General features: G+C 46.3%; 1 protein-coding gene across 1 annotated transcript in view; it reads right to left on the bottom strand.

The window, feature by feature from the left end:
- Positions 1 to 1,778, bottom strand: part of LOC135516995 (uncharacterized) — a 9,097-nt gene extending 7,319 nt beyond the window's left edge. Inside the window, exon 1 of the mRNA XM_064941040.1 lies at positions 1,645 to 1,778. Coding sequence (XP_064797112.1) covers positions 1,645 to 1,778 — 134 coding nt within the window. The remainder of the gene's footprint in view (positions 1 to 1,644) is intronic.
- Positions 1,779 to 11,547: the final 9,769 nt, after the last annotated feature.

Raw genomic sequence — 11,547 nt, 5'->3', positions numbered from 1 at the left:
ATCTGACAGTGCAGCAGTATCTAACAGCTAATATCTAATAATTCCACAACAAAACCTAACACACACAATCTAGTAAAGGAATGTGATAAGAATATATAAGTATAACATATATGGATGAGCAGTGACAGAGCGGCTACGATGCACTAGATAGTGAAGAATAGATAGTGAAGGATAGAGTATACAATTTATACATATTAGATGAGTAATGTAAACATTCTTAAAGTGGCATTATTAAAGTGACTAGTGTTCCATTTATTACACACACACACACACACACACACACACACACGCGCGCACACGCGCACGCACGCACACACACACACACACACACACACACACACATACATACATACATACATACATACATATATATGATTGTGTGGGTGAGGACAGGTGTGCTGGAGTCAGAGCAGATCCCCACCAGCTACAACCTGTTCCATAATCAAGACCTCTACAAATACTCAGCCCTGGCACTTCCACGCTGCCACATGGTAATCTCTGCTCAGTCAGTCCACGCTTCTAGCCGTTTGTTACTGTTGGAACCTTTCATCCTGTTGTTCCTGTTTTCCTTGTCTGACACATTTTTTCTATCCACTGCAGTTCCGCCTGCTCCGACTCTGGTCCCAGTCTGCAGTTCTACGTCTCGGCATCCTGCTACTCTGCCCTGGAATCCCCACTCTACTACTCTCTTGGATTCCCCTCCGGACCTGCTTACCCTGTCCCAACCCCTCTCGCCCCAGCCTCAGCACCTGGTTGGTTACTTTATCCCAGTTTCCTCGTCTGAGTCTGCTCTTGGGTTCCCCTGTTCCACTCCCCGTAACAGGCCTCTCTGTGGTGGCTGTTTAACAATCTGATGGCCTTGAGATAGAAGCTGTTTTTCACTCTCTTAGTCCCAGCTTTGATGCACCTGTACTGACCGCGCCTTCTGGATGGAAGCGGGGTGAACAGGCAGTGGCTTGGGTGATTATTGTCCTTGATGATCTTTTTTTGCCTTCTTGTGACATCAGGTGTTGTAGGTGTCCTGGAGGGCAGGTAGTTTGCTCCCGGGGATGCGTTGTGCAGACCGCACCACCCTCTGGAGAGCCCCGTGGTTGTGGGCGGTGCAGTTGCCATACAGGCAGTGATACAGCCCGACAGGATGCTCTCAATTGTGCTCCTGTAATAGTTAGTGAGGGATTTTGGTGACAAGCCAAATTTAGGCAACAGGATTAAAGAGGCACTGTTGCGCCTTCTTCACCACACTGTCTATGTGCGGGGACCATTTCAGTTTGTCAGTGATATTTACACTGTGGAACTTAAAAATGTCCAACTTCTCCACTGCTGTCCCATTGATGTGGATAGGGGGTGCTCCCTTTGCTGTTTCCTGAAGTACACGATCATCTCTTTTGTTTTGCTGACATTGAGTAAGAGGTTATTTTCCTGACACCACACTCCGAGAGCCCTCACCTCCTCTCTGTAGGCTGTCTCGTCATTGTTGGCAATCAAGCCTACCACCGTTGTGTCTTCTGCAAACTTGATGATTGAGTTGGAGGCGTGCATGGCCACGCAGTTGTGGGTGAACAGGGAGTACAGGAGGGGGGTGAGAACGCGCCATTGTGGGACCCCAGTGTTGAGGATCAGCTGAGTGGAGTTTCCTGCCGTCACCACCTGGGGCGGCCCATCAGGAAGTCCGGGACCCAGTTGCACAGGGTGCGGTGAAGACCAAGGGTCTCAAGCTTAATGATGAGTTTGGAGGGTATTATGGTGTTGAATGCTGAGCTGTAGTCAATGAACAGCATTCTTACATAGGTATTCCTCTTGTCCAGATGGGTTAGGGCAGTGTGATGGCGATTGCATCGTCTGTGGACCTTTTGGGGCGGTAAGCAAATTGAAGTGGGTCTAGGCTGACAGGTAGGGTGGTGGTGATATGATCCTTGACTAGTCTCTTAAAGCACTTTATGATGACAGTGAGTGCTACGGGGCGATAGTAATTTAGTTCAGCTACCTTAGCTTTCTTGGGAACATGAACAATGGTGGCCATCTTGAAGCATGTGGGGACAGCAGACTGGGATGGGGATTGATTGAATATGTCCATAAACAAACCAATCAGCTGGTCTGCGCATACTCTGAGGACGCGGCTAGGGATGTCGTCTGGCTTGCGAGGGTTAACATGTTTAAACGTTTTACTCACGTCAGCCACGGAGGAGGAGAGCCCACAGTCTTTGGTAGTGTGCCGCGTTGGTGGCACTGCATTGTCCTCAAAGCACGCAAAGAAGTTGTTTAATTTGTCTGGAAACAAGACGTCGATGTCCGCGACAGGGCTGGTTTTCTTTTTGTAGTCCATGATTGTCTGTAGAACCTGCCACATACGTCTCGTGTTTGAGCCGTTGAATTGCGACTCCACTTTGTCTCTATACTGACACTTTGCTTGTTTGATTGCCTTACGGAGGGAATAACTACACTGTTTGTATTCAGCCATGTTTCCAGTCACCTTGCCATTATTAAATGCGGTGCTACATGCTTTCAGTTTTGCACTAATGCTGCCATCAACCCACAATTTCTGGTTAGGGAAGGTTTTAATAGTCACAGTGGGTACACATCTCCTACACATCTCCTATACACTTCCTTATAAACTCTCTCACTGAGTCAGTATATACGTCAATGTTATTGTCTGAGGCTACCCGGAACATATCCCAGTCCACGTGATCGACGCATTCTTGAAGCGTGGAATCTGATTGGTCAGACCAGCTTTGGATAGACCTAAGCATGGGCGCTTCCTGTTTAAGTTCCTGCCTATAGGAGGGGAGCAACAAGATGACGTCATGGTCGGATTTGCTTAAAGGAGGGCGGGAGATAATACGGTCAGCATTTGATTGTGAGGAATTCTAGGTCAGGTGAACAAAAGGACTTGAGTTCTTGTATGTTGTTACAATTACACCATGTCATTAATCATGAAACATACACCCCCGCCCTTCGTCTTACTGGAGAGATGTTTATTCCTGTCTGTGCGATGCACTGAAAATTCCATTGGCTGTATGGACTCCGACAGCATGTCCCCAACCCCTTCAGTACCCAGCCAGTAACCCTTTACAAATCTCCCCCAGTCCCCCTTACCCCCTGCCCAATCCCCCAGCGACCCCCCCCCCCCCTGCCCTGTGTAACCCCTGCCCTCTGTATCAGGGTGGACAGGCAGGGTAAGCTTCTCTCCATGTCTGTCTCTCCCAGGGCTCTCCTCACCACCCCTAACCCCCAGAGGAGCTGCTATCAGCGGGCTGAGCCTCTCTGCACTGGCCTGATATCCACATGGGGGTGGAAGGGAGGAGGAGGCTGTATGTATGTGTGTGTGTGTGGTGTGTGTGTAGGGGGCAATGTACTGTGTGGGTGTGTGTGTGTGAGCGTGTAAAGATGATTATCGATGCTATATTATGAGTTTCAAACGAAGGCAGATTAGTACCCCCTCCAGCCCCCTTTTCCTCCATCCCTCCAGCCCCCATCCAGCCTCCTGTCTGTCCATCATCCCAGTGTCAAACCACTGAGGTCTGGGTGTAGTAATGCTATTCTGTCCCCTCTTATCTCCCCGCTCAGGCCCTGTCGCCTGCTGACCCATGAACCAGCCACAGAAAGATAGGGAGGGAAGGAGAGGGGGCAGGGGGGAGAGAGAGAGAGAGAGAGAGAGAGAGAGAGAGAGAGAGAGAGAGAGAGAGAGAGAGAGAGAGAGAGAGAGAGAGAGAGACAGAGAGACAGAGAGAGGGAGAGAGGGAGAAAGAGAGAGGGATAGAGGAGGAATAGAAAGGATGAGGAAGAGGTGGTCTCACCTCCGGTTCATTGGGTCTGTGCTTTGGACTTGACCTTGCCAAATGAGGTTGAGGTGTTCAGAAATGAGAAGCATCCATCATGGACCCCAGCTTAAATGCGAAACAGCATAAAATATGTTGCAAAAAATGTCAAATAAGAAAACGATGAATGAAGTGTTCATACATGGTGTTAGTGTGTGAGGGTGAATCATTATGGAAGTCCAGTCAAACCCATTGAACACTATGTCTGCACTCGGTCTGCACTAATGCTGCAGGTTTTTTCTGTCTGGTAGTTAATTGCCACTAATTGGCCATAGAGTCCACTCATCTGCTGTCCCAGGTCTGAATCAGTCCCAGGAACGGGGGAATATGAAAATCAGCAATGCTATAGATCTTGAGGTCTAGATTTTAGAGAAGGAGAGAAGTAGAATAATGTAATAAGCATTATGCATACTATTATGCAGTAAATAGGTAAGTAAGGTAGGCCACAGTTAGTCAGAGGTTCTGTGGTTTGCACAGGTGGGAGTGATTATCGAGCTAATCAGCTAAAGGAGTATGATCTCCTGAAAAGGGAGCTCATGATTTTGTAACTTTAATTTGTCCTGCCCTTTTGGAGTTTTGTTTATGTGTTTTTATTTATTGTTTTTCACCAACTAAACATCAACGACCCGCTTTTACTGACCCAAACATGGAGTCACACCAGAGCTGTCCCCCTAGATCCCTGGTAAGCGAACCCACTGTCCCCAGGCAAACACACCCAACACGGATCCCAGGCACACACACCCAACACGTACCCCAGGCACACACACCCAACATGGACCCCCCCCCACACACACACACACCCAACACGGACCCCAGGCACACACACCCAACACAGACCCCAGGCACACACACCCAACACGGACCCCAGGCACACACACCCAACACGGACCCCAGGCACACACACCCAACATGGACCCCACACACACACACACAAAATAGACCCCAGGCACACACACCCAACATGGACCCCCACACACACACCCAACATGGACCCCCCCACACACACACACACACCCCCAACATGGACCCCCCCACACACACACACCCAACATGGACCCCACACACACACACCCAACATGGACCCCCACACACACACCCAACATGGACACCAGGCACACACACCCCCAACATGGACCCCCCCCACACACACACCCCCAGCATGGACACCAGGCACACACACTCCCAACATGGACACCAGGCACACACACCCAACATGGACCCCCCACACACACACCCAACATGGACCCCCCACACACACACACACACCCAACATGGACCCCACACACACCCCCACCCAACATGGACCCCCCCCCACACACACACCCAACATGGACCCCCCACACACACACACCCCCAACATGGACCCCCCACACACGCCCAACATGGACCCCACACACACACACACACCCAACATGGACCCCACACACACACACCCAACATGGACCCCCCACACACACACCCAACATGGACACCAGGCACACACACCCCCAACATGGACACCAGGCACACACACACAACATGGACCCCCCCACACACACACCCAACATGGACCCCCCACACACACACCCAACATGGACCCCCCACACACACACCCAACATGGACCCCCCACACACACACACCCAACATGGACCCCCCACACACACACACCCAACATGGACACCAGGCACACACACACCCAACATGGACACCAGGCACACACACCCCCCACACACACACACACACACACCCAACATGGACCCCACACACACACACACCCAACATGGACCCCACACACACACACACACACACCCAACATGGACCCCCCCCCCACACACACACACACCCAACATGGACCCCACACACACACACACACACAACATGGACCCCACACACACACACACCCCCAACATGGACACCAAGCACACACACCCAACACGGACCCACACACACCCAACATGGACCCCACACATACACACCTAACATGAACTCCAGGTACACATACTTTCAAGTAAACATACTTTCAACCATACTTACAGAGTAAGAGTAGGTTGTTTAATCAGTTCCGTAACCATAGTTACAGTGTAACAGTAGGTTGTTTAATCAGTCTGCAAACAAGCTCACACCAGCCGTGAACGATGTGTTTACAATACCACCTTGGTAATAAGGCATTATTTGCTCGACAGCAACTTCTGGGGCAGCTAGTTAGCTTTAGCTTGGTACCTAGCTAGCACCAATACAATCAGCCTGAAAACAATGACCGGTAGAAACTGCATTCATTTACATTATTCTTAGCAATGATTTAGGAATCCTTGTGAGTAAGTATTAGCTAGGAATCCACTTGTTGTTCGCCAATTGGAATTGAACTTCAGTTTATGAAAATAAATAGCTAGCCAGTTACTTAATTAACCCTGTTGCCCAAAGCTAACATTATAAGCAGCCAGCTAGCTTCATCTGGCTAGTGATGCTCGACAGGACCAGGTTATGTGTTGTGAAGCTAGCCACAATAAGGATTAGGCACAATAGTGGAATTTGCAGTTTGCCTTCAAAATAAAAGTACATATTTGAAAGTGATGCAGAAGGTTACAATTGGTGGAATCATGCCATATTTAGACGAGATAATGTTAAACAAGGTTGGAATGTGAAGCAATGAAATGGGGTATCAGTCTACTCTGTGACACCCACAGAACACAACTGTTTAGAGTTTACGCAAATATTAGCGTTGTAGCTCTTATCGTGGGACTGTGACAGTATGAAATCACCTCCCCAGTCAGCCTATTGTGTGTATTAATATATTGTGCTGTACAGCTTTACCTAATGATTGGGAATCAATGAAATGGGGTATCACTCAATATTCTTTTACAAACGTCGTCCTCAGAGTTATCAGACTCCAAAACATGCACGCAGTATTGCCGGGGTGGCAGGTAGCTTAGTGGTTAGATCGTTGGGCCAGTAACAGGATCGAATTTCCGAGCTGACAAGGTAAAATCTGTCATTCTGCCTCTGAACAAGGCAGTTAACCGACTGTTCCCCGGTAGGCTGTCATTGTCAATAAGAATTTGTTCTTAACTTGACTTGCCTGTTTAAATAAAATTCCTAAAATGTATTGTTTATCCTCGGGAATAGTGTTCAATACACAGGTTGACAATAAATGTGTCTCAATTCACAGTTGTTTCAGAGTTCCGCAATAAGAGCTAATGTTCTCTGGGTGTCACTGAGTGGACTGATCCCTCATGTCATTGATCCACAATCCATAGGTAATCGATACGTTTGCTATGATGCTGGTAAAGCTAGCTTTTTTTTAGGACCAGCACTGTAGGTGCGCAAGACCATTTTACCAGCATCATAGCATACTTATCGATGAATCGTTGTGACATATGAAATACAAGAGATAGTGCAATCAATGTGTAATAACTAATCAATTCTTATGTGACGTGCAGTCATATTCAGGTCCTGATTGGTCAACAAGCTTATTTGACAAGTCAAATAGTGTTATTTGACGTGTATCTTTTTTGACACGATAAGACCCAAACAGCGTTCCATATAAACCAACAATTTTGTGAGAAACACCAGAAAAAAAACCTACTGTACAAATCTGACAACTACAGTGTCTTCAGAAAGTATTCACACCCCTTGACTTTTTCCACATTTTGTTGACCACATTAATTAAAAATCGATTAAATAGAGATTTTGTGTCACTGGCCTACACACAATACCCCATAAAGTCAAAGTGGAAAAGGTTTTTTGACATTTTTACAAATTAATAAAAAATTAAAAGCTGAAATGTCTTGAGTCAATAAATATTCAACCCCTTCGTCATGGCAAACCTAGATAAGTTCAGGAGTACAAATCTGAAGAAGTCACATAAGTTGAATGAACAATAGTGTTTAACATGATTTTGTAATGACTACCTCATCTCTGTACCCCACACATACAATTATCTGTAAGGCCCCTCAGTTGAGAAGTGCATTTCAAACACATATTCAACCACAAAGACCGCAGAGGTTTAGATGTGTAAAAATAAAAAAGCAGACATTCAATATTACTTTGAGCCTGGTGAAGTTATTAATTACACGTTGGATGGCGTATCAATACACACAATCACTGCAAAGATACCGGCATCCTTCCTAACTAAACCAGAGAAGAAGGGAACCACTCAGGGTTTTCACCATGAAGCCAATGCGTGGTGGCGTGCGTCATGTTAGGGGTATGTTTGTCATCGGCAAGGACGAGGGAGTTTTTTTGGGATAAAAAGAAACGGAACAGAACAAAGCAGAGACAAAATCCTAGTGGAAAACCGTGGTTGTGCTTTGTGTTGCCATGCCTGTGCAATTGGGCCGGGGTGTATATTAAAGTTCTCCTGTTATCACCCATCTCTGCTCTCCTGCGCCTGACTTCCCGGCAACCAGTCACTCACCCCGTTACAGGTCAAGGGCATGCAGAGGTCAGTAATCCAGAGCAGAGTCCGAAAGTTACAGAACGGCAGGCTGGCTCAGGGCAGGTAGAGGTCAGTAATCCAGGGCAGTGTCACAAGGTACAGTACGGCAGAGGTCAGGGCAGGCAGAATGGTCAAAACTGGGAAAACTAGAAAACAGGGACTAGAGAAAAAACAAGAGTACGGGAAACCGCAGGTAGACTTGACGAGACAAGGTGAACTGGCAACAGACAATCAGAGAAGACAGGTATAAATACACTGGGGATAATGGGGAAGATGGGCGAGACCTGGAGGGGGAGACAAGCACAAAGACAGGGCAATTGTCCTTCAGCAGGACAATAACCTAAAACACAAATATACACTGGAATTGCTTACCAAGACAACACTGAACATTGAGTGGCCTAGTTAGAGTTTAACTTGACAATCTATAGCAAGACTTAAATGGTTGTCTAGCAATGATCGAAAACCAGAGCTTGACAAATGAAAAAAATAACAATGTGTAAATATTGTACTATCCAGGTATGCAAAGCTCTTAGAGACTTACCCAGAAAAACTCACATCTATAAATCACTGCCAAAGATGATTCTAACGTGTATTGACTCAGGGGGTTTAATACTTATCTAATCAAGATGTAGTTGTGTTTTGTTGGACACATTTCTTATTTAACAAATGTTAGAATTTTTATTCCACTTTGACATTACAGTATTTTGTGAGGATCATTGACAAAAACCTTTTGTGGAACAAGTGAAGGGGTGCGAATACTATTTGACGGCACTGTACATGTGATTTGCATACCTGTCTTTTGGAAGAAGAAAATAATCTAAGCATCCACCTTTTGGTAGCAGATGTTCTGTGTGTTGTCAGTTTGAATCCAACCAATGACTGACTGTTAACCCCTCACCAAATTCTTAATTTGTGTGAATTGATGAGAAGATGAGTGACGTTAATATGCATTAGAGCGTGGTGTCAAAGCCCTGGCACACTGAGATAACAGCCTTATCTCTGCTCTGACTGATAACACCCAACATGGTAGAGAGGGGGAGGGAGGAGGGATGAGAGGCAGGGAGAGAGGGGAGGTTGAGAGGGAGGAGATGAGAGATGAGGGGGAGGAGGGAGAGAGGAAGAAAGGGGAAAGAGAGGGAGAAGAGAGGGTGGGTGAGGGAGAGACGAAAGAGATGAGGATAGAGGAGCAGGGACGATAGGGGGAGGATAGAGGAGACAGGAAGGTAAGAGACAAGGAAAGGAGAGAGACAGGAAGAAGAGAAAAGGAGAGGAGAGTGTGTGTGGAGCTTGTCTGGCTCCTTTGTTATCTATCAATCTTTCTCTCCTCTCCTACCTCTCTCTTCCCTTAACCTCTATTTGCATTTTTCTATCTATTCTCCCTCAAACACCTTCGTCTGTCAGACAGTCAGTTTCTCTATCTTCTTACCTTCTCTCTCCCACTCCCCCCCTCCTCAACTTCTCTCTCTCGCTCCCTCTCTCTCTTGGTCTTGAAAGAGAGACAAAGCAGAGGCAGTCGTTTCAAAGGAAATGGGAAGAGGACAGGTGTTTTAGATGACAGTGATGGCTGTTAAAACACAATCTGTCTCCTTACCCACCGGCCCATTCAGTCAGTGACACACACGCACGCATATGCACACTCTTTTCAATGAGGCCACAATGTCATGCGGTGGCACTCCCAACTGTCACCAGTAGCGCTGAAGCACACACTCATGATCACGTGTCAACACACACATGTAAATGCACACACTCTGCATAATGTGTGAAACCTAGCAGAAGGACAAATAAACACATACTGAAACGTTTCATTATCTGTGTGAAAGGCTGCATGTGAGTGGGAATTTGTGTGTTTGTGTCCCACCCTAATGTCCATTAGTCAGCTGTAGTGGTAATCAGCACATTTCACTAAGAGATTGAAGAGGGAGTAAGAGGGAGGGAGGGAGGGAGGGAGGGAGGGAGGGAGGGAGGGAGGGAATGAGAAGATGGGGAAGGAAAAACGGTGTTAGGAATACTGAGGCATCTCAGGTACCAGGGACCAGTGTGTGTTTGAGCGGTATCTCAGCCCCTCACACTCCCCCGACAGAGGGAGATAAATATAGGCCTGAGACATTGACCACATGATTTATCAACATGGATTTCACCTCCCCGACATAAATTCACGCACACACATTGAAAATGAAAAGATTTTTGGCGCTATGATAGAAGTGAGGGAGCAGAGAGAGCGAGAGAAAGAAAGAGAGAGGGTCAGAGAAAGAGCGAGATAGAGAGGGAGAAAATTATACTTAATAATGTAGCCTCAACAGCACTCTGTAGGGTCACACCATGGTGCAGCTGGAGGACAGCTAATTTACATCCTCCTCTGTGTACATTGACTTCAATACAAAACCTCGGAGGCTCATGGTTCTAACCCCCTTCCATAGACCTACACAGTAATTATGACGACTTCCAGAGGACGTTCTCCAACCTATCAGAGCTGATGCAGAACATGTTGTTCATCCAATCAAAGGATCAGATAATGAATCTACAGCTAGACAGCTAGTACTGCATTGCATAAAATGTGGTGAGTAGTTGACTAAAAGAAAGACAATAGTTGAACAAATTAGTTTCTTCAAAAATTAAGGAGAAGCAGCAGAGAGAGTTATATTTTGCTGTATTTTTCACGCCACTTACTTACCGTAACTAGCTAATGCAACTATTTTAGCCTTCTCAACAACCTGACTCAAACAGAGAGGCAGGCTATTTATGTTAACTAGCATGCTAAAGTTATCCAACACTGCAAAACTTCCAAGTCAAGGTAAACTTTCTGTTTTATTAATTTTAGTATCACTGCTTTACGTATCGGCTTGAGGCCTTATTAAAGAACAGTGATACTAACAAGAGCAGTGTGCAGGTTCCTTCTTTTTTTCTCATCGTACCAGTTATCAAAAGAATGTTAACTGCAAATACCTCTCGTATCCAGAAACTAGCTAGCCAGCTAACAAGATGCAGTGCCTTAGACCGCAATTGAGCCTGTATTTGGGGAGTTTTCACATTATTCTCTGCAGATCTTCTCAAGCTCAGATCATGACAACAACTAAGTTACCAAGTCTTTGACCACACTGTGCTGTTACATTGGTGAGAAAAAACAACTCATGCTTCCTACCCTTTAGGATATTGTCAATTTGTCATTCAGGATTCTGTAATCAATAGCCTCTTGATTGTACTTACCCGTCTCTGTGGTTGTGTTTGCCGTGGGATCCTAGAACTATTCTTTCGACCCAGACACACATGTAACGTGGAGTATTTACACATAAATATCTATTCATGTAGCCAATTCTATC

Source organism: Oncorhynchus masou, chromosome 28, assembly GCF_036934945.1.
Source record: "Oncorhynchus masou masou isolate Uvic2021 chromosome 28, UVic_Omas_1.1, whole genome shotgun sequence".
NCBI lineage: Eukaryota > Metazoa > Chordata > Actinopteri > Salmoniformes > Salmonidae > Oncorhynchus > Oncorhynchus masou.
Note: the sequence above shows the minus strand (reverse complement) of the source record. Positions and strands in the feature narration are given on the sequence as shown.